The sequence below is a fragment of the Panulirus ornatus genome, chromosome 1 (assembly GCF_036320965.1).
Source record: "Panulirus ornatus isolate Po-2019 chromosome 1, ASM3632096v1, whole genome shotgun sequence".
Lineage (NCBI taxonomy): Eukaryota > Metazoa > Arthropoda > Malacostraca > Decapoda > Palinuridae > Panulirus > Panulirus ornatus.
In genome coordinates this window covers 91,848,714-91,873,884 of record NC_092224.1, presented here as the reverse complement: position 1 = coordinate 91,873,884, position 25,171 = coordinate 91,848,714, and the positions used below count along the sequence as shown (strand labels likewise).

At 41.2% G+C, this 25,171-nt stretch overlaps 1 protein-coding gene across 1 annotated transcript in view; it reads left to right on the top strand.

The window, feature by feature from the left end:
- The window catches only part of LOC139750818 (guanine nucleotide-binding protein subunit gamma-1-like), a 42,916-nt gene that overhangs the window by 13,944 nt on the left and 3,801 nt on the right, over window positions 1–25,171 (top strand). The window contains exons 3-4 of the mRNA XM_071665627.1: window positions 366–464; window positions 17,274–17,378. Coding sequence (XP_071521728.1) covers window positions 366–464; window positions 17,274–17,375 — 201 coding nt within the window. The 3' untranslated portion in view covers window positions 17,376–17,378. The remainder of the gene's footprint in view (window positions 1–365; window positions 465–17,273; window positions 17,379–25,171) is intronic.

The following is a 25,171-nucleotide window of genomic DNA, read 5'->3' as shown; positions in this document are numbered from 1 at the left end:
GCTGTGAATTTCCCATATCATCACAACAAACTGTGACTCTGTGCACCGTATACATCCTTATTCCACAACCTGCTTAGATAATGGCAAAATTTCAACCACACGTTATGGATGTTTTGTTGCAGTTGCCGTGTACATGCCCCAGGCTACCAACCAGCCAGACAGGCTCCCCTCCACCATGCTGCAGGCCTGCCACCGTCAACCAGCTAGCTTCCCTTATTACAATATGTTGAGGATTTGAATTTTAATACAGGCTTAGAATGTTGGTTTGCTTTGGAAGTTCTGTATTGTCAGTAGGTGAATACTTGAATAAAAGAACATTCGGAAAAAGATTTTACATCTGCTTTTTCAAGGTATTTTTTTTTCAGATGTCGAATCATCAACAGCTGCGTGTCCTCGTAGAGCAGTTGCAGAGGGAGGCTAATATAGACCGTATGAAAACCTCGGAGGCTATAACCCATCTTAAGGTATAAATGTGCGATCTGTTAGGAATCCTACGTGTTTTCAAGAACTATTAATCTCTCACTAATATGTCATTATTGACAGTACATCTTCATGGCTTGTACAGAGTCTGTAGATACATTGTTTTACTCTTTATAGACATATTCGGTCAGTTTAGGAAACATTAACTACTACTGAGTCATCAGAGAGAATGCTGAGTACTTAAAAAGATAAAAATTTTCATGTATAGCAGCAGTTCAATATTAGGAGGACTTAAGCTGTTGTTATTGTATTTACAGTTGTAATCATGTCATTATGTTGATTCATGTTTTGAAGTTCAGGGCACATTAGCATAGTAATAGGTGTCCTTTATATACAGGAGTACTGCCAGGAGGTAAGAGAGAGAGTATGTGTGTGTGTGTGTGTGTGTGTGTGTGTGTGTTTGTTCGTTTGTGTGTGTAGGATGTGTACCTGCATGTGCATGTCTGTAGTGCATGTTAACCTGCTAGAAAGGGGAACCAAGGGCATCAGATTTTTATTTCAGTTAAAGTACTCATGAAGAATTCTTGCATTATATGACAGTATTTTTGATTTTCTATGATAATGTAAGGAATAGTTATTAACAAATGTTGATTTAAGTAATAAGCAGTATAATCTTGATGCAAACATCAGTCCTGTAGATTTTGCTTTGCATAAACTTTCAATAATCCTCTCTTGATACTAGGTGTTCTAAAGAACATTCTCGTGAGTAATGAACTTATGTAATTCTAGATGTTAGTTTAGGTAGTTGCATTACTTGTGTCATACCTTGGGTGAATCATTGAACAGAATCAGATGTCGCATTTAGACTGTTTATGTATCATTTGATGGTTGAGTCCTCTTGATGTTTGTATGTTTGAATTGGCAGTGTGATTGTATTGAAGGTATGCATTTTTTTTTATCCATATGGTTTGTTGTTTTGGCATATTTGTTTGAGATCTAATGTTTGATTTAGGACTGTGTGTTTGATTACTTGTTGTTAATTGTATATTTATACTGAGCAGGGAGAGGATTTTACACTTTTGAGGACCCATCTCTTGAACTTTCTCTGACGTTATACAACTTTTTATTAATTAAAGTGTTGACATTCACACTCATTACTAAAATTTGTTCCATTCTCACATTATAGTACTTTTTATTGTAAAATTACTTCTTTATATCTTTTTTGACAAGCTTTTTTGCTTGATTTTTATTTTCTTGGTTTTTTCAGTTCTCACATCTGAAGTTATGCTCACTCTCTCCATCATCAGTTCATCAGTATGGTTTAAGAACTTTAAAGTTATGATTAAGTTACCTCTCTCTCTCTCCTCTCTTCCATCATTGTAGATTTAAGGCCTCTGGCCAATCCCAGGAATTTGGTTCCCATAATTCTGATGCCATCTTTATTACCCATGTCTAGATCTTCTCTTTGAGATCTTTGTTTCTTTCAGTGCAGTGACATGCTTATGCTCATGTTGGATGCGAACAGCTTGCAAAATATTTCCCTATTTATGCACTTGATTACTGTATTTATATATGCCAGCAGACAGGAGTGTTATCGATGGCAACTGTTTGGGGTGAGAGGGTGGAGGGATGGACACCCTTCTTGTATTTGTTTTTAAAATACGGAACAAAAGGAACCAAATGAGGAGTGCCTATTGTCTTCAAAGGCTCAGGCTGGGGTGCCTGAATTTGTGTAGGTGTAACCAAGATGGGGAGATTGGTAATATCTTTAAGGAAAGAAACATGGGTGATCTGGTTCTGAGTGAAAAAAAAAGCTTAAGGGCAAAGTGGAAGAATGGTTTTGGAATGTCTTAAGAGTTAAAGTCAGGGGTTGGTGTGAGGGCAAAAGCTAAGGAAGGGATGACATGCATTCCCTCCTCAGCTTTCTCATTGACATGTATTCCCTCCTCAGCTTTCTCATTGACATGTATTCCCTCCTCAGCTCTCTCATTGACATGTATTCCCTCCTCAGCTTTCTCATTGACATGTATTCCCTCCTCAGCTTTCTCATTGACATGTATTCCCTCCTCAGCTTTCTCATTGACATGTATTCCCTCCTCAGCTCTCTCATTGACATGTATTCCCTCCTCAGCTTTCTCATTGACATGTATTCCCTCCTCAGCTTTCTCATTGACATGTATTCCCTCCTCAGCTTTCTCATTGACATGTATTCCCTCCTCAGCTTTCTCATTGACATGTATTCCCTCCTCAGCTTTCTCATTGACATGTATTCCCTCCTCAGCTTTCTCATTGACATGTATTCCCTCCTCAGCTTTCTCATTGACATGTATTCCCTCCTCAGCTTTCTCATTGACATGTATTCCCTCCTCAGCTTTCTCATTGACATGTATTCCCTCCTCAGCTTTCTCATTGACATGTATTCCCTCCTCAGCTTTCTCATTGACATGTATTCCCTCCTCAGCTTTCTCATTGACATGTATTCCCTCCTCAGCTTTCTCATTGACATGTATTCCCTCCTCAGCTTTCTCATTGACATGTATTCCCTCCTCAGCTTTCTCATTGACATGTATTCCCTCCTCAGCTTTCTCATTGACATGTATTCCCTCCTCAGCTTTCTCATTGACATGTATTCCCTCCTCAGCTTTCTCATTGACATGTATTCCCTCCTCAGCTTTCTCATTGACATGTATTCCCTCCTCAGCTTTCTCATTGACATGTATTCCCTCCTCAGCTTTCTCATTGACATGTATTCCCTCCTCAGCTTTCTCATTGACATGTATTCCCTCCTCAGCTTTCTCATTGACATGTATTCCCTCCTCAGCTTTCTCATTGACATGTATTCCCTCCTCAGCTTTCTCATTGACATGTATTCCCTCCTCAGCTTTCTCATTGACATGTATTCCCTCCTCAGCTTTCTCATTGACATGTATTCCCTCCTCAGCTTTCTCATTGACATGTATTCCCTCCTCAGCTTTCTCATTGACATGTATTCCCTCCTCAGCTTTCTCATTGACATGTATTCCCTCCTCAGCTTTCTCATTGACATGTATTCCCTCCTCAGCTTTCTCATTGACATGTATTCCCTCCTCAGCTTTCTCATTGACATGTATTCCCTCCTCAGCTTTCTCATTGACATGTATTCCCTCCTCAGCTTTCTCATTGACATGTATTCCCTCCTCAGCTTTCTCATTGACATGTATTCCCTCCTCAGCTTTCTCATTGACATGTATTCCCTCCTCAGCTTTCTCATTGACATGTATTCCCTCCTCAGCTTTCTCATTGACATGTATTCCCTCCTCAGCTTTCTCATTGACATGTATTCCCTCCTCAGCTTTCTCATTGACATGTATTCCCTCCTCAGCTTTCTCATTGACATGTATTCCCTCCTCAGCTTTCTCATTGACATGTATTCCCTCCTCAGCTTTCTCATTGACATGTATTCCCTCCTCAGCTTTCTCATTGACATGTATTCCCTCCTCAGCTTTCTCATTGACATGTATTCCCTCCTCAGCTTTCTCATTGACATGTATTCCCTCCTCAGCTTTCTCATTGACATGTATTCCCTCCTCAGCTTTCTCATTGACATGTATTCCCTCCTCAGCTTTCTCATTGACATGTATTCCCTCCTCAGCTTTCTCATTGACATGTATTCCCTCCTCAGCTTTCTCATTGACATGTATTCCCTCCTCAGCTTTCTCATTGACATGTATTCCCTCCTCAGCTTTCTCATTGACATGTATTCCCTCCTCAGCTTTCTCATTGACATGTATTCCCTCCTCAGCTTTCTCATTGACATGTATTCCCTCCTCAGCTTTCTCATTGACATGTATTCCCTCCTCAGCTTTCTCATTGACATGTATTCCCTCCTCAGCTTTCTCATTGACATGTATTCCCTCCTCAGCTTTCTCATTGACATGTATTCCCTCCTCAGCTTTCTCATTGACATGTATTCCCTCCTCAGCTTTCTCATTGACATGTATTCCCTCCTCAGCTTTCTCATTGACATGTATTCCCTCCTCAGCTTTCTCATTGACATGTATTCCCTCCTCAGCTTTCTCATTGACATGTATTCCCTCCTCAGCTTTCTCATTGACATGTATTCCCTCCTCAGCTTTCTCATTGACATGTATTCCCTCCTCAGCTTTCTCATTGACATGTATTCCCTCCTCAGCTTTCTCATTGACATGTATTCCCTCCTCAGCTTTCTCATTGACATGTATTCCCTCCTCAGCTTTCTCATTGACATGTATTCCCTCCTCAGCTTTCTCATTGACATGTATTCCCTCCTCAGCTTTCTCATTGACATGTATTCCCTCCTCAGCTTTCTCATTGACATGTATTCCCTCCTCAGCTTTCTCATTGACATGTATTCCCTCCTCAGCTTTCTCATTGACATGTATTCCCTCCTCAGCTTTCTCATTGACATGTATTCCCTCCTCAGCTTTCTCATTGACATGTATTCCCTCCTCAGCTTTCTCATTGACATGTATTCCCTCCTCAGCTTTCTCATTGACATGTATTCCCTCCTCAGCTTTCTCATTGACATGTATTCCCTCCTCAGCTTTCTCATTGACATGTATTCCCTCCTCAGCTTTCTCATTGACATGTATTCCCTCCTCAGCTTTCTCATTGACATGTATTCCCTCCTCAGCTTTCTCATTGACATGTATTCCCTCCTCAGCTTTCTCATTGACATGTATTCCCTCCTCAGCTTTCTCATTGACATGTATTCCCTCCTCAGCTTTCTCATTGACATGTATTCCCTCCTCAGCTTTCTCATTGACATGTATTCCCTCCTCAGCTTTCTCATTGACATGTATTCCCTCCTCAGCTTTCTCATTGACATGTATTCCCTCCTCAGCTTTCTCATTGACATGTATTCCCTCCTCAGCTTTCTCATTGACATGTATTCCCTCCTCAGCTTTCTCATTGACATGTATTCCCTCCTCAGCTTTCTCATTGACATGTATTCCCTCCTCAGCTTTCTCATTGACATGTATTCCCTCCTCAGCTTTCTCATTGACATGTATTCCCTCCTCAGCTTTCTCATTGACATGTATTCCCTCCTCAGCTTTCTCATTGACATGTATTCCCTCCTCAGCTTTCTCATTGACATGTATTCCCTCCTCAGCTTTCTCATTGACATGTATTCCCTCCTCAGCTTTCTCATTGACATGTATTCCCTCCTCAGCTTTCTCATTGACATGTATTCCCTCCTCAGCTTTCTCATTGACATGTATTCCCTCCTCAGCTTTCTCATTGACATGTATTCCCTCCTCAGCTTTCTCATTGACATGTATTCCCTCCTCAGCTTTCTCATTGACATGTATTCCCTCCTCAGCTTTCTCATTGACATGTATTCCCTCCTCAGCTTTCTCATTGACATGTATTCCCTCCTCAGCTTTCTCATTGACATGTATTCCCTCCTCAGCTTTCTCATTGACATGTATTCCCTCCTCAGCTTTCTCATTGACATGTATTCCCTCCTCAGCTTTCTCATTGACATGTATTCCCTCCTCAGCTTTCTCATTGACATGTATTCCCTCCTCAGCTTTCTCATTGACATGTATTCCCTCCTCAGCTTTCTCATTGACATGTATTCCCTCCTCAGCTTTCTCATTGACATGTATTCCCTCCTCAGCTTTCTCATTGATGAGTTTATGAAAAGCTGGATGGCTTGAAAGTTCCTTGCATGTTCAGTGGACATCTTGAAACTCCTTTGCTTTTTCTATCTGTCCATCCGTCTATCTATATCTCTGTGTGTTCCCTCCAGAACTCTCATCAAGGGAATGGCCATGGCAAAAGAGTCTCCACTTATCCCTGTCCTTACATGCCTCTCTCACACATGCCATTCCACTCATTGTTTCACCATTTCTCTCCCCTGTGTACTCTTCTACTCTATTTTTCCATGTTGTAGGTGGTCTGCCTCTTATACCAATCCTTTAATTGTACGATCATACACTTTCTTTGTAAACCTCCATCTTGCATTCTTTCTACATGCCCAAACCACCTCAAAGTATTACATTTCACCTGCTTTCCCACTCCACAATTTATTCTCATTGTATTCCCTGCCGTACCAAATGTCTCATACATCCCCTCTTCTCTTTTTTATTCCATCTAGTCATACCACATGGCTTATTTTTTTTTTCAGCCTGGATTCTTGACCTCTGTGACTTATTCCAAGTCCCTGTTTTTGGCTGCATAGTTTAGGGTTAGGAGGCCTATGCTGTTCCTTAATTCTTTCTTCACCTCTGTTCTTACACCTCTATCCAACGTTATTCTCTTATGTGACCCAATGACTCTTTTACCCTGTACTTCTTTCTTCCTTATCCCTCCTTCCATATCACCAAACTTACCCAAGATAATGCCTATATACTTTAATTCTTTCCCCTCTTTCAGTCTTTCTCCCCCATATTTATAATGCAGTACAGTACATTTTCTTCTCACTCTATAGGTATTTGTATTTATACTTTCACTTTCACTCTGTTTCCTTTCAGACACAGGTATTTTACTTTCATTTGCACTACTTGCCTTCAATCACCTATGCTTACACACATCTTGAAACACTTACAACTTTCTGTAACTCCACTTTACTTCTCTGGAAACAATCCAGTATCATATACAAACAGGCTTGTCACCAGCAACCATGCCTCACCACCACATTCCATCTCTGCATTCCCTCTCCTTAGTTTTGCTTTCATCTCTCATATTACTCCATGTGATGTCTCCATGGTTGTTTAATTTGTTTATGGATGGGGTTGTTAAGGAGGTGAATGCAAGAGTTTTGGAAAGATGGGCAAGTATGCAGTCTGTTGTGGATGAGAGAGCTTGGGAAGTGAGTCAGTTGTTGTTTGCTGATGATACAGCGCTGGTGGCTGATTCATGTGAGAAACTGCAGAAGCTGGTGACTAAGTTTGGTAAAGTGTGTGAAAGAAGAAAGTTAAGAGTAAATGTGAATAAGAGCAAGGTTACTAGGTACAGTAGGGTTGAGGGTCAAGTCAATTGGGAGGTAAGTTTGAATGGAGAAAAACTAGAGGAAGTAAAGTGTTTTAGATATCAGGGAGTGGATCTGGCAGCGGATGGAACCATGGAAGCGGAAGTGAATCATAGGGTGGGGGAGGGGGCGAAAATTCTGGGAGCCTTGAAGAATGTTTGGAAGTCGAGAACATTATCTCGGAAAGCAAAAATGGGTATGTTTGAAGGAATAGTGGCTCCAATAATGTTGTATGGTTGCGAGGCGTGGGCTATGGATAGAGTTGTGCGCAGGAGGATGGATGTGCTGGAAATGAGATGTTTGAGGACAATATGTGGTGTGAGGTGGTTTGATCGAGTAAGTAATGTAAGGGTAAGAGAGATGTGTGGAAATAAAAAGAGTGAGGTTGAGAGAGCAGAAGAGGGTGTTTTGAAATGGTTTGGTCACATGGAGAGAATGAGTGAGGAAAGATTGACCAAGAGGATATATGTGTCGGAGGTGGAGGGAACGAGAAGTGGGAGACCAAATTGGAGGTGGAAAGATGGAGTGAAAAAGATTTTTAGTGATTGGGCCCTAAACATGCATGAGGGTGAAAGGAGGGCAAGGAATAGAGTGAATTGGAACGATGTGGTATACCGGGGTCGATGTGCTGTCAATGGATTGAATCAGGGCATGTGAAGCGTCTGGGGTAAACCATTGAAAGATCTTTGGGGCCTGGATGTGGAAAGGGAGCTGCGGCTTCGGTACATTATTACATGACAGCTAGAGACTGAGTGTGAACGAATGGGGCCTTTGTTGTCTTTTCCTAGTGCTCCCTCGCACACAAGGGGGGAGGGGGTTGTTATTCCATGTGTGGCGGGGTGGCGATGGGAATAAATAAAGGCAGACTATGAATTATGTACATGTGTATATATGTATATGTCTGTGTGTGTATATGTGTACATTGAGATGTATAGGTATGTATATTTGCGTGTGTGGACATGTATGTATGTACATGTGTATGTGGGTGGGTTGGGCCATTCTTTTGTCTGTTTCCTTGCGCTACCTCGCTAACGCGGGAGACAGCGACAAAGCAAATAAATGAATATATTAAAAAGCCATGGTAATCTCACACAGCCCTGCCCCACACCCACACGTATACCAGAAGTTTTGCTTGATTCATCACCCACTCTTAAACTTGCATTTACTACTCTATAGAAGGCTATCACACCATCCAGTAGTTGTCACCCTTCCCCATATATCCTTAACACATTCATAAAGCATTCCACTTGACTCTGTTTTATGCTTTTGCTAGTTCCATAAAAGCTACATACAACGTCTTACCTTTTGCTAGATATTTTTCCTCGGTCATTTTCGCCACAAAAATCTGATCCACACATCCCCTACCTTTCCTAAAACTCCCTGCTCCTCACCTATACTACATTCAGTAACTTGCATCACTTTATCAATCAACACTCATGCATACACTTTCCTGGTATACTTAACTGACTTATTCCCCTATAAATACTGCAAATGTCCTTAGCACCTTCTTTTGATAAAGGAACCATAAGCTATTATGATAGCTTTCACCTGATCCTTAGGCACAACCTTGTTTCCATGCTAAATTGCATATCAAATGCATCCATTCTGTTACACTTTGTCCTCCATACTTCAACATTTCAGCCATAATCCTGTCCACTCCAGTTGCCTCTTCTACCTTCAACCTCATTATTGCCCTTTTTACTTCCCTTCTTGCACTTGTATCTTTTTCCTTCCATCCTCCATACCCATGCATGACACAAGTGCAGCCACACCTCCCACATTCATCTTTTCTTCAAAGTACTCTTTCCCTCTTCCTTTTGAGTCATCAACTCACTTTCCTTACTTCACACATTACCATTTCCACTTTTACTTTCACCTTTTTTTTTCCTTTTTAACATTTTTTGAGTACAGTTTCATATTTTCCCTAAACTTTTTATTTACCTGTCACAAAATCTTCATTTTTTTTTTTTTTTTTGCCGCTGTCTCCCGCGTTTGCGAGGTAGCGCAAGAAAACAGACGAAAGAAATGGCCCAACCCACCCCCATACACATGTATATACATACGTCCATACACGCAAATATACATACCTACACAGCTTTCCATGGTTTACCCCAGACGCTTCACATGCCCTGATTCAATACACTGACAGCACGTCAACCCCGGTATACCACATCGATCCAATTCACTCTATTCCTTGCCCTCCTTTCACCCTCTTGCATGTTCAGGCCCCGATCACGCAAAACCTTTTTCACTCCATCTTTCCACCTCCAATTTGGTCTCCCACTTCTCCTTGTTCCCTCCACCTTTGACACATATATCCTCTTGGTCAATCTTTCCTCACTCATTCTCTCCATTTGCCCAAACCATTTCAAAACACCCTCTTCTGCTCTCTCAACCACGCTCTTTTTATTTCCACACATCTCTCTTACCCTTACATTACTTACTTGATCAAACCACCTCACACCACACATTGTCCTCAAACATCTCATTTCCAGCACATCCATCCTCTTGCGCACAACTCTATCCATAGCCCACGCCTCGCAACCATACAACAATGTTGGAACCACTATTCCTTCAAACATACCCATTTTTGCTTTCCGAGATAATGTTCTCGACTTCCACACATTCTTCAAGGCTCCCAGAATTTTCGCCCCCTCCCCCACCCTATGATCCACTTCCGCTTCCACGGTTCCATCCGCTGCCAGATCCACTCCCAGATATCTAAAACACTTTACTTCCTCCAGTTTTTCTCCATTCAAACTTACCTCCCAATTGACCTGACCCTCAACCCTACTGTACCTAATTACCTTGCTCTTATTCACATTTACTCTTAAGTTTCTTCTTTCACACACTTTACCAAGCTCAGTCACCAGCTTCTGCAGTTTCTCACATGAATCAGCCACCAGCGCTGTATCATCAGCGAACAACAACTGACTCACTTCCTAAGCTCTCTCATCCACAACAGACTTCATACTTGCCCCTCTTCATCTACAGTTTTATTGTTTTCCTCTGTCAGCTTCTTAACATTCCACTTAAACATATTCTTTCCTCCACCTTTGCTGAACTTCCATTGGTACATTACTTTTGAACAATCTGTCATATGCCATTTTTTTCTCTACCACAGCATTTCTAATCTCATCCTTCCACTATGCATATCCCCCTTCTATTCTTATATCTCATAACCTCGTATCCAACTGTTAATTCTGCAACCTTTAACAGTCTTTCTCTAAACATTTTAAACACCCCCCATTCAAACATAGCTACATTCCTACATTTACTGCACTTTCATCTAAACTTTCTGTACCCTTCTTTCATCCTCCTCCTTGCATTCTTTCTGATTCATCTTTTCTCATGTCAACACATTTACCTCTCCATTCTTCCATATACCATCCTTCCACTTTTCCCCGATCTTAACCCCCAACAAGAACAACGAAATGGTCAGGGTTCCCAAAGAATCCTCTTGCAATTGTAGTATCCAGCGCAACTTTTCTTAACCTTTCATCCACTGCTACATAGTCAAACCTTTTTGTTCTCTTCCTTCATTTTTCATCCATGTGCACCTGTGGATCATCTTGTTATGAAAAAGGGTGTTAGCTAAGAATAAACCTCTCTCAGCACATACATCCATGAGAATGTACACCTGTGAATCATCTTGTTATGAAAAAGGGTGTTAGCTAAGAATAAACCTCTCTCAGCACATACATCCATGAGATAACTTCCATTCTCATTTACTCCACATTTGCCAGTTACAGCCACCTTTCTATTCTTCTCAGAACTCATTTCACAGGCACATGTACACATACCCTTGCATAATTTGCAGTTACACTGTTTCCTTTCACCCATACTTACCTTCACCCATTCCATCCATGCTATGTGACACCCTTCTATGCTCTCAATGATACACAATTGTATATCCTTCCTTTTTTACTGATAAATTTCATTCATTACTGTTCATACCACTCCTCTTTCTGTGCCTTACCACAGGTTGCATTCATGTTTTCCAGTTTCCCTCCATATATCCTGCCCAAGGATATGGATTTCCCCAGTCCCAAGCATATCCAAACTGTAACTTTTCAATTTCTCCACAAGCTTCATCCGTTTTATGTCACCAGTCATGTCATTAACATTCAGAGCCATCGCACTCAGTCACTTATCGCTCTTACTCTCTGCTGACATAACTGGTGGACATGATTGTCACTTCTTCGCCTTTATTGCCTGACCCTTGACAGGCCACTGGCAAAGGGCAACTCCAGCACAGTGTTTTCCAAAGGCAGTGGGGCTCTCACATTGTTTGAAAAACTAAAACCCTAGCACACCTAGGGATGAGAGAGCTTGGGAAGTGAGTCAGTTGTTGTTCGCTGATGATACAGCGCTGGTGGCTGATTCATGTGAGAAACTGCAGAAGCTGGTTACTGAGTTTGGTAAAGTGTGTGAAAGAAGAAAGTTAAGAGTAAATGTGAATAAGAGCAAGGTTATTAGGTACAGTAGGGTTGAGGGTCAAGTCAATTGGGAGGTGAGTTTGAATGGAGAAAAACTGGAGGAAGTGAAGTGTTTTAGATATCTGGGAGTGGATATGGCAGCGGATGGAACCATGGAAGCGGAAGTGGATCATAGGGTGGGGGAGGGGGCGAAAATTCTGGGGGCCTTGAAGAATGTGTGGAAGTCGAGAACATTATCTCGGAAAGCAAAAATGGGTATGTTTGAAGGAATAGTGGTTCCAACAATGTTGTATGGTTGCGAGGCGTGGGCTATGGATAGAGTTGTGCGCAGGAGGATGGATGTGCTGGAAATGAGATGGTTGAGGACAATGTGTGGTGTGAGGTGGTTTGATCAAGTGAGTAACGTAAGGGTAAGAGAGATGTGTGGAAATAAAAAGAGCGTGGTTGAGAGAGCAGAAGAGGGTGTTTTGAAGTGGTTTGTGCACATGGAGAGAATGAGTGAGGAAAGATTGACCAAGAGGATATATGTGTCGGAGGTGGAGGGAACGAGGAGAAGAGGGAGACCAAATTGGAGGTGGAAAGATGGAGTGAAAAAGATTTTGTGTGATCGGGGCCTGAACATACAGGAGGGTGAAAGGAGGGCAAGGAATAGAGTGAATTGGAGCGATGTGGTATACCGGGGTTGACGTGCTGTCAGTGGATTGAATCAAGGCATGTGAAGCGTCTGGGGTAAACCATGGAAAGCTGTGTAGGTATGTATATTTGCGTGTGTGGACGTATGTATATACATGTGTATGGGGCGGGTTGGGCCATTTCTTTCGTCTGTTTCCTTGTGCTACCTCGCAAACGCGGGAGACGGCGACAAAGTATAATAAATAAATAAAATACCTCAAGTGTTTGTGAATAATGAAAAAAAAGAAAAGTATTTCCCTGATGGAATTAGGCAATTCCTCCCCCTTTTGTTCCACCCCTAAGATTTTGTATAATAACAAGGTCAACATGAGCAGGTGGGGTGAGACTTGATTACTCCAGAACACTATAGAGTATCCTCTTGAGGATCTGAAATTCAAACTTTCCTAATTTTTGAGCCCTTACTTTCTTTGCAGTACCATCTAACTTCCTTGGTTATGATACTAATGCTGCATTCTTTTTTAACATTCCCTCTATATTTGAGGCTATATGTACCTAAGTTTCTGCTCCTTTGTAGATTTTAGAGAACCTTAAACCAGAGTTACATCACCTCTTTGGGTCTTGTCTCATCACTGCTCTTTTAACTTCCTCACTTACCAAATAGAAAAACTTCAGCATTACAGATCACTTATCCAATTGGTATATCATATATGATATTCTCCAATATCCATGCTGTTTGAAGAAAAGTTTCTGGTAATGGTGTATCATCTCTCTCATCTTGGTGTTTTCAGTGACATGCTGGCGTAGGAAATTATCATTTATTTTATATTTATTATACTTTGTCGCTGTCTCCCGCGTCTGCGAGGTAGCGCAAGGAAACAGACGAAAGAAATGGCCCAACCCCCCCCATACACATGTATATACATACGTCCACACACGCAAATATACATACCTACACAGCTTTCCATGGTTTACCCCAGACGCTTCACATGCCCTGCTTCAATCCACTGACAGCACGTCAACCCCGGTATACCACATCGCTCCAATTCACTCTATTCCTTGCCCTCCTTTCACCCTCCTGCATGTTCAGGCCCCGATCACACAAAATCTTTTTCACTCCATCTTTCCACCTCCAATTTGGTCTCCCTCTTCTCCTTGTTCCCTCCACCTCCGACACATATATCCTCTTGGTCAATCTTTCCTCACTCATCCTCTCCATGTGCCCAAACCACTTCAAAACACCCTCTTCTGCTCTCTCAACCACGCTCTTTTTATTTCCACACATCTCTCTTACCCTTACGTTACTAACTCGATCAAACCACCTCACACCACACATTGTCCTCAAACATCTCATTTCCAGCACATCCATCCTCCTGCGCACAACTCTATCCATAGCCCACGCCTCGCAACCATACAACATTGTTGGAACCACTATTCCTTCAAACATACCCATTTTTGTTTTCCGAGATAATGTTCTCGACTTCCACACATTCTTCAAGGCCCCCAGGATTTTCGCCCCCTCCCCCACCCTATGATCCACTTCCGCTTCCATGGTTCCATCCGCTGCCAGATCCACTCCCAGATATCTAAAACACTTCACTTCCTCCAGTTTTTCTCCATTCAAACTCACCTCCCAATTGACTTGACCCTCAACCCTACTGTACCTAATAACCTTGCTCTTATTCACATTTACTCTTAACTTTCTTCTTCCACACACTTTTCCAAACTCAGTCACCAGCTTCTGCAGTTTCTCACATGAATCAGCCACCAGCGCTGTATCATCAGCGAACAACAACTGACTCACTTCCCAAGCTCTCTCATCCCCAACAGACTTCATACTTGCCCCTCTTTCCAAAACTCTTGCATTTACCTCCCTAACAACCCCATCCATAAACAAATTAAACAACCATGGAGACATCACACACCCCTGCCGCAAACCTACATTCACTGAGAACCAATCACTTTCCTCTCTTCCTACACGTACACATGCCTTACATCCTCGATAAAAACTTTTCACTGCTTCTAACAACTTGCCTCCCACACCATATATTCTTAATACCTTCCACAGAGCATCTCTATCAACTCTATCATATGCCTTCTCCAGATCCATAAATGCTACATACAAATCCATTTGCTTTTCTAAGTATTTCTCACATACATTCTTCAAAGCAAACACCTGATCCACACATCCTCTACCACTTCTGAAACCACACTGCTCTTCCCCAATCTGATGCTCTGTACATGCCTTCACCCTCTCAATCAATACCCTCCCATATAATTTACCAGGAATACTCAACAAACTTATACCTCTGTAATTTGAGCACTCACTCTTATCCCCTTTGCCTTTGTACAATGGCACTATGCCATGTGTACATGTGTACATAAAAAAATGTCTCCAAGACTCCCTGTCACCATGAGAATCTAAATTCCTAGTCTTTCTCTTCATAATGGAAACCCCCCATAATCATAACTTTACCATCCCAGAGAACTGCGTACTGTACTGTTTCCTGTATTATCATGATTGTTCCTTCCTTGTTTTCATTGGACATTTGTTCTGGATCTCTATGATTCTATGGAGGATTGTATAATAACAGTACCATCATGTTTTTCTTTCTCCTTTTTTTTTTCTTTCCTGTAGTTACTGTTTTGGAAAGAGGGGCAAGTATGAAGTCTGTTGGGGATGAGAGAGCTTGGGAAGTGAGTCAGTTGTTGTTCGCTGATGATACAGCGCTGGTGGCTGATTCATGTGAGAAACTGCAGAAGCTGGTGACTGAGTTTGGTAAAGTGTGTGGAAGAAGAAAGTTAAGAGTAAATGTGAATAAGAGCAAGGTTATTAGGTACAGTAGGGTTGAGGGTCAAGTGAATTGGGAGGTGAGTTTGAATGGAGAAAAACTGGAGGAAGTGAAGTGTTTTAGATATCTGGGAGTGGATCTGGCAGCGGATGGAACCATGGAAGCGGAAGTGGATCATAGGGTGGGGGAGGGGGCGAAAATTCTGGGGGCCTTGAAGAATGTGTGGAAGTCGAGAACATTATCTCGGAAAGCAAAAATGGGTATGTTTGAAGGAATAGTGGTTCCAACAATGTTGTATGGTTGCGAGGCATGGGCTATGGATAGAGTTGTGCGCAGGAGGATGGATGTGCTGGAAATGAGATGTTTGAGGACAATGTGTGGTGTGAGGTGGTTTGATCGAGTGAGTAACATAAGGGTAAGAGAGATGTGTGGAAATAAAAAGAGCGTGGTTGAGAGAGCAGAAGAGGGTGTTTTGAAGTGGTTTGGGCACATGGAGAGAATGAGTGAGGAAAGATTGACCAAGAGGATATATGTGTCGGAGGTGGAGGGAACGAGCAAAAGAGGGAGACCAAATTGGAGGTGGAAAGATGGAGTGAAAAAGATTTTGTGTGATCGGGGCCTGAACATGCAGGAGGGTGAAAGGAGGGCAAGGAATAGAGTGAATTGGAGCGATGTGGTATACCGGGGTTGACGTGCTGTCAGTGGATTGAATCAAGGCATGTGAAGCGTCTGGGGTAAACCATGGAAAGCTGTGTAGGTATGTATATTTGCGTGTGTGGACGTATGTATATACATGTGTATGGGGGGGTTGGGCCATTTCTTTCGTCTGTTTCCTTGCGCTACCTCGCAAACGTGGGAGACAGCGACAAAGTATAATAATAATAAAAAAAATATAGTTACTGTTACCATTTTTTTTGTCAGAATAGGCCATCCTTCACTTTTTCCAGAAACTTGTGGCTATCTTTTAAAAGGAGAGCAAAACCTCCCCCTCCTTTGCCTTCTCTTTCCATCCTTACTATTTTGTACCTTTCTGGGCAGAACAGGTGAAATTATAAATTTTAGTAAGCTTTTTTTGTTACTCAAACAATATTAGACGTGTTTTCCTTATTGTGATCCCAACTTTCCAGTTCTTTGCCATTTATTGCTTATCCATCAGTGTTTGTATATACTGCTTTCACTCTGACATTTGTATTTCCTAACATTCCTGATATGTCTGCTGAGCTGGCATGGATGTGCCATCGTATTGCATCACTTAGCATCTATTTTTTTCCCATTTGACTTCTGTATGTGAGTGTGTGTGTGTGTGTGTGTGTGTGTGTGTGTGTCTGTCTGTCTGTCTGTCTGTGTTATTACCTATTTCACTGTGGGTATGGGAGTTTTACATTCATGGGGCTTCATCTCTCAGATGTTATCTGCTGTCATACACCTAAGATTTATGTATGGTGTCTACATGGACTATGCATGTGTGTATATGTGTGTGTGTTGTGCATATATGTGTGTCTTTGTGGACTGTGTATACATTTTGAAGAAAGTATGCATATATATCACTCAAGCACAGTTGTGCATATGCCTCTGTTTGTGCATGTTTGTATTTGTAAGGAGAGAAGTAATGTGGTGCATTATAATGAAAGAGAGTATTATGTTGCCTGCATTTAGTTTAAGTGACCCAGCTTTATTCTGAAATAGAGAAAATAATGTTGCCTGCATTTTCTTTAAAAGTGGCCTAGTATATGATACATACTTTCTGTGCTTGTGTACACAGTGCTACTATTCTGGTGATTTTCCCTTACATATTCTGTGTTCTGTCTTGCCAAGACAGAGGTAAGTGTCACTGGTCCATATACTTTCCATGCAGAAACACTTGTAGACAATTCACAGCATTATGAAACACATGTGTATGATAACCTTGGTTACATAAACAAGGTATTTGAAGAAAAGATGACTTTTGGGTGTATGTGTGTGCACCTTCTGCTGATGCCCCTGTGCTTGTTGCGACAGAGGTACATCTCGGAACATCAGGCAGAGGACTACCTTCTGGTCGGCTTCACCTCTCAGAAGGCCAACCCGTTCCGTGAGAAGAGCTCCTGCACCGTCCTGTAATGTGTAAGCACCGACACTTGCTACCCAAAACTCACATACCCTTTTCTGATTTTATATACTTTGCTTTCATTCTTGCTCTCATTAGTCCCCCCTTTTACATCCCATATTTGTAGTGAAAATAATTTTGTACTAGATTTTTTTTTGTGTGTGTTTTGTTTGACTTACCTTGGGGATATGAAGCATCCAGTGGCTTTTTGTGTGGAATATCATTTTCCTCATTAAGGGCTTTTATCGCTTGCATTTTTTAGCCCCTTTAACTCTGGCACTTCTTAATATACCACCTGGTGCAGACCTCTAATAAGCTTATTATTATTCAGTAGTTTACTGCTTTATCTTCATATAATGTATGCCTTGTATTGAATGGAAGTACATAATGCTAGGAGAATGTTATTTTCAAACATGTGAAGTGGGGTATCAAGAGGTCCCATGCCAACCACTGCAAGACCCTGTGGTTGGCAAGGTTCAGGGCCTATGGGAGTTCAGAGGCTTAAGGGTACTTACCCTTGAGGTACATACGTTAAGTCGTATAAGGTAAACTTCAAGGTTAAATATGAGCAAGGTATATTTCAAATTCAACGTGCTCATGCTAGAAAAATACAAAGAAATGACTTTCTAAACTGTAAGGTAATAAGATGATGGGAGTACGTCACAACTGATACTGCACCTTTGTACTCCTACGGAGTATCCAACCACTGATGCTGTACAAAAAGATATGTCATTGCTTGCCCTGGCAACACAGCCTGGTTATAAAATCCTGTCTCTCCTTAGAAATGTTGCAGTGCTGGGCTGGGCCAAATTGCAGCCCACAGCTACTTCATGATTACCCAATGTAGATAAAAATTTGATTGTCCTTTGGGAAACTGTAAGTCCTCGAAACTTGATACAGTGGTTGATGAAATGGTACAAATTAGTCCAAAAGTGTATACTCAAAGCCCTGGTGTGTAAAACTATGGAGCCTTTGCATTATTTAGCTGTTTATGTCTTTTATCAAAAAATTATTGAAGTTTTTCAGTATAGGTTTTTCATGCTTGCTGTTTATTACAGTTTGGACAAACGTGTGGTATTGCATCTGTACATCTTTCATTTAACTCATTGATGACTGATATGCAGAATATGGCGGATGATGCTTCCAGTAGTTGACTGTAAGTGTGTCATACCTGGTCTGGAACATTTGAAAATCCTAGGCTTAGTAAATAGCATAGTAGTGAACCAGGAAGCAACTACAGGCACCTTAGAAAATGTTTTTTTTTACATCCTTCACCTGTAAATTTCAACTTAGTAACCATAAAAATGCCATAAGAAGAGTATTTTATTTTTGCACTGCCCAGGCAGGAAAAAGATAATGTATATAGTTTTATATAGATAATGGGACATATTGAGAATTAAAACATGATTGCATAATGAGATGTGCATATATTAGGCTGGTAGGTGGGATACATCATATTCTTGGTAGTGTCGCAGCCTGAATGTTTAATTCACTTGATTTCACCAAGCATGTAAGAAGCATGTATATATATATATATATGTATATATATAGCCCCCCGCTCCCTCCCCTTTTAGTCGCCTTCTACGACATGCAGGGAATACGTGGGAAGTACTCTTAATCCCCTTATCCCTGGGGATAGGGGATTAAGAGTACTTCCCACGTATTCCCTGCGTGTCGTAGAAGGCGACTAAAAGGGGAGGGAGCGGGGGGCTGGAAATCCTCCCCTCTCGGTTTTTTTTTTAATTTTCCAAAAGAAGGAACAGAGAATTGGGCCAGGTGAGGGTATTCCCTCAAAGGCCCAGTCTTCTGTTCTTAACGCTACCTCGCTGATGCGGGAAATGGCGAATAGTTTGAAAGAAAAAGAAAAGATATATATATATATTATTATTATTTTTTTTTATTATACTTTGTCGCTGTCTCCCGCGTTTGCGAGGTAGCGCAAGGAAACAGACGAAAGAAATGGCCCAACCCCCCCATACACATGTATATACATACGTCCACACAAGCAAATATACATACCTACACAGCTTTCCATGGTTTACCCCAGACGCTTCACATGCCCTGCTTCAATCCACTGACAGCACGTCAACCCCGGTATACCACATCGATCCAATTCACTCTATTCCTTGCCCTCCTTTCACCCTCCTGCATGTTCAGGCCCCGATCACACAAAATCTTTTTCACTCCATCTTTCCACCTCCAATTTGGTCTCCCTCTTCTCCTTGTTCCCTCCACCTCCGACACATATATCCTCTTGGTCAATCTTTCCTCACTCATCCTCTCCATGTGCCCAAACCACTTCAAAACACCCTCTTCTGCTCTCTCAACCACGCTCTTTTTATTTCCACACATCTCTCTTACCCTTACGTTACTCACTCGATCAAACCACCTCACACCACACATTGTCCTCAAACATCTCATTTCCAGCACATCTATCCTCCTGCGCACAACTCTATCCATAGCCCACGCCTCGCAACCATACAACATTGTTTGGAACCACTATTCCTTCAAACATACCCATTTTTGCTTTCCGAGATAATGTTCTCGACTTCCACACATTCTTCAAGGCCCCCAGGATTTTCGCCCCCTCCCCCACCCTATGATCCACTTCCGCTTCCATGGTTCCATCCGCTGCCAGATCCACTCCCAGATATCTAAAACACTTTCTCCTTTCACACACTTTTCCAAACTCGGTCACCAGCTTCTGCAGTTTCTCACTCAAATCACCCACTAGAGCTGTCTCATTGGTGAACAACAACTGACTCAATGGACTGCATACTTGCCCCTCTTTCCGAAACTCTTGCATTTACCTCCCTAACCACCCAATCCATCAACAAATTAAACAGCCATGGGGACATCACACACTCCTGCCACAGACCAACATTCGCAGGGATCCAAACACGCTCCTCTCTTCCTACTCGTACACATGCCTTGCATCCTTGGTAAAAACATTTCACTGCTAGCAACTTACCTTCCACACCATATACTCTCAAGACCTTCCATAAAGCATCTCTATCAATCCTATCATATGCCTTCTCCAGATCCATAAATGCTACATACAAATCCATCTGTTTTTCTAAGTATTTCTCACATTCAAAGGAAACACCTGATACACTCATCCTCTACCACTTCTGAAACCACACTGCTCTTTCCCAGTATGATTCTCTGTACATGCCTTCACCCTCTCATTCAATACCCTCCCATATAACTTCCCAGAAGTACTCAACAAACTTATGCCTTTGTAGTTTTGAACACTCACCTTTACCCCTTTTGCCACTGTACAATGGTACTATGCATGCATTCTGCCAGTCCTCAGGCTTTTCACCATGATCCATACATACATTGAATATCCTTACCAACCAATCAACTACCCCTGGTACATACTCTCCATTTCTACATGAGTGAGGTAGCATCAAAATCTGATGACAGAGCCTTGGAGGGAAATTCCCTCTCTTACCTTCTTTCCTTCTTTTGAAAAGCAATACAGGAAGGAAGGATTTCCAGTCACCTGCTCCTGCCCCTCTAAGTTGCCTTTTATTACATGCTGGGAGTATGTAGGCAGTGTTCTTTCTCTATCCCCATATAAACATAATGCTAGAAAGAATGTATGTACTTTTCTAGGATGACTAGAAAGTACTTTCACACAGCTGTGCACCATGGTAAAATTTCAAGTCCGTGGATTGATAGGCCCTTATGCTGCACTTCAAACAATTTGTCTAGTACAGCTTGATCCTTTGATTTATTCATTTTATGTATAATTGCAGTGTGACCATTTTCTGTGAAACTCTTGGTGTTACCCAGGACCTTTATGAAGGCTCTTTTAGCTCAAGGCTGTGCTTCTTCCTGTAACAGGAAATGTAAACTCCTTTGGAGGGTTCTTTGACAAGACTGTACTCCCATTGATACAACCTTGCCAAAAGTGACTTTTCACTCATGGTGTAACCTCTTGCAGGATTTCTGGTAAAACTGATCCATTGATATTGAGCTGCAGAGGTAGAGATTTGCCTTCAAATTTGCTTATTTTTGTGTTTGCACTTTGCTCACTGTCCAGATCATCATGCACAGATGAGGAGAGTCCAATGATGTCTCTTAAATGTCTTTATTCTCCTTTGTCTGTGAGTCCTGTGAGTGATTAGAGATCAGCAAGGTCATAGTGGTTAGATCCCACTAAGCTCCTACCTTTTCAGTTGGAGTATCTAGTTATCATTATTGTTATGTAGTCCCAGAATCCCTTCTCTACGTGCTCCTCCATCTTCAAGGCTACACTGTGATCAGTTACTGGGAAAGGGTGGATTTCTTTGGAGCAAAAAGTTATTTGAATAAGATAACATTTCAGTGATGCAGCATTGCTGAAGGCGACTTTTCACTTGTGGCTTAACCATGAGCAGGAATCTGGTAAACTTCATCATGAGAGAGGTATATGAGAGTGTACTGCAAAGTACTTTGGAAAAGTATATGCATCTTCATGAGTTTTGATGGAAACTCTGGATTGTACGTAGTGGTAATAAAGGTATACGAATGACTGTATTGTAAAACGCTTCATAAGATTTTATGATTTGGAGAGATACTTGTAAAGATTATTTGTCAGATAAGTATCTTGCTATCACTTGTTGAAATAATGTTATATCTTATCGTGGCACATATTGCCCATTCTTAAGAAGTTCTTTGCATTTTATTGCTAATATTGAACAAGTTTTTTGGTGGATGCTACAGTGCTGTGACAGACAGTTTCACTTATTTATATGGTCTGTTAATTATGCAGAGAATTTTTTTGCTTCCTGTGAGACATGTATGTTATTTACCTAATGGGAGGGAGTGAATAACCTATTTGGGGAAGGCTTCTTTAGCATGCATTGTCTGGTCCTTCCCTGAGATCAATCTTTTGTCCATCAAAGGAGTTTCGCCCATATTCCTGCCTGGTGTTCCAGCTTCTTAATGAGCCACATGTGTAGTACAGTTTTAAATGCATTCTGGCAATCCATGTACTGTTCAAGCAATCAACTCAGCTTTCCCTTTTTTCTAAGGCTAAGCTCACTCTCTCATAGAACTCACTTAAGAGATTTATTATGCATGACTTCCTTTCTCTAAAACTGTACCATCTCTCACTTAGTGATCTGTCCTCTGTAGAAAGTCATCCAGTTGCTTTATAATCGTCTTTTCCAGAATCTCACACACCACACTAGTTAGTAAGCTGGCTACCTGTATTTTGGAGCCTGTTCCTGGTCTTTCTTATAGATAGGTATGATGTTTGCCCTTTTCATTTCCGATTGCACTTTCCTTCATGCTAGTTACATCTTGAAAAGTGTATCAAGTGGTTTATCTTGTGTAGCTGGATACATCTTCAGCACATATGGTGAAATGTCATCAGAATGTTGAATGTATGGAAAAGTTGTGGATTTTTTCCTGCTATGTCTACAATTTTTTTTCATAGTTTTTTTCCTCCTTTAGTATCCTGCTATACTTATTGCTCTCTGGCTGGCTGCAGTGCTGTCATGATTGCTGCCACTGCACATCTCTAAGCTCCATTGCTTTGTGATGTCTTCCCTTATACTATTGTTTTCTTCTCATTACCATTTCCTCTGTTTGAGGTACAACATATGTACTTCTGTACAGAATGTCTCACCACAAGAGCCCAGTCCCTAGCTGCTGAACTACTGTTCCTAATCTGTTTTACTGCAGAAATTAATGAAGTTTGTGTTGTTTCCATGTGAAGACTATTCAAGCAAGTTTTGACCTTTATGATACTCCCTTCTTCCGTGAACAGCAAGCTTTAGAATTCTCTTCTTTCTTAGTATTTCCCTCTTGCTATAACCTTTCTGCCAGATGTAGGTCTGAAAATACTTGTGGATCTTAGATTAATTTTTTTTTTTTTTCACTTTTTCTTTTTACCAGAGATGGGCTTGATTGGACCATGTTTTGCCCATGACATGTCTATTACTATGAAAAAAAAGAGATGTGTTACAGAAGTAAGCACAGTCTGGTTGAAAGAGCTGACCAAGTCGTGCTGAAATGGCTTGTTGCTTATAGAGAGGTGAACAAATATTTACTGATTAAGGGGATCTGTGTCAAAAGTAGAGGGTGGAAAGGGCAGGGAAAGACCAAGAAGGAGATAAAAAGATAGTATGAAAGAGGCTTTAGTTTATCAGGGCTTGAACTGTAAGAGAAATGAGAAGAATGTTTGGGATGGAATCATTTGTATTGATATGGTATACAGGGAAGCAATATGTATTCATTTGACTGAAACATGGTCAAGATGAATCATGGAACAGTGTTAGAGTTTGGTGGTTGATGTCAGGCACACATGACAGTGCCTTATTCACAGCTAGAAAGTGGACATGTGCAGAGGAGGCCATTGCTAACCTTTCTGTGATACTTTCTTGGTAAGGCAGGAGAAATGATTGTGCATAAAAGAATTATTAGATGCATAGGGTTCCTTTAACTTTGAGGATGTGGTTAATGTGGCAGCATGGTAAGGTGAGCACCTTTAGGGCAGGAAGGTCCTCAGTGATGCTGTGTTTTTTTTTTTTTTTTTTTTTTTTTTTTAAGATACATCCTTACTGAAGGTGGCTTCTCACTTAATATGTTACCATTTGCAGGTGGAGTTCAAAATGTGTAAAGATTTGAAAACATGATGACACCAGACTGTTGTCAAATGAAAATTGTGATGATTGACATGGTGAAATTTTGAAATGCTTACTACCTACATATGCAAAGTGAAGTCAAGTAGAATTTGAATGGATAATGCAGTGTGAAAAATTAGTTAATGCAAATACCATTGAAGCTATGAAAAATAAATGCACCGAACATTCACAGTGGTGCACACACAAACATCCATACCTGGCTCACACCTTGCAGTGTACATACTCATATTGTCACCCAACCTCATTTTGAAGTAATCAAAAGAATTGCATCTATTTACTATTAACAAGCATGCACACAGACAAACCAGAACACCAAAAGCACACTGCTTCCTCAGGGCTATACTGAACTCTTGTCAGTAGGATAACGTTTTGATATGAGCAGCTGGGTGCATGAAGATCTGTTATATCTGTTCTTGATTACAGTAGTTTTCTGACATAGTTTAAGACTACTTATATTTGCTTATGAAAATTGCATGCTTCTCTGCTTCCTAACGCATATATATGTAATGTATGTGAGGCTGTCAAGACATCATTCAATTGGTATCAGTGACATACATCTTGGAATCACAGTAGATAATTTACTGAGACAATTCACTGAATTCACAGTTCATGGAGCTCCATAATGGGCACATTGCACTGATTATATCACATGAATATTCAGCAAAAGAGAGAAAATAACGCATGAATTCTAGAAGTGGCTTTACGGAGATGCTGACATTACAACCAGACACGGAGAAGATGAATTCCTTGTGAGTTCTGGAGAGTCTTTTGTTGTTTGTGTATAGGATTTTGACTGCAAGGGATTGGACTCTCTTCTGCCTCAATACCTACTTCAGAGGAACTCTTAGTAAGGACTACTAGTGAGCTGTATGGGCACTGTGAATAGAACCTACTGCTTCTACTAAGTCTGATTTTGTATTTGAAATCATGCTGAACTTGAAGAGTTTCATGAACTGTGCTCCTGCTCCTACACTTGGCTTGGCCTCTACTTTGTTGTTTGCTGCAGGAGAACTTACTTCTTGTTAAGGTCTCTTTAGAGAAGTTTGAGAAACCTGTAAGTAGGACTGTGTGCTCTGCCGCACATGACTTGTGTTCATAGTCTTGCTTGCTGGATGAAAACTGACTTGACTTGGTGAGTTTCATAGGCAGTGCAAGTAGGATTAAGATTC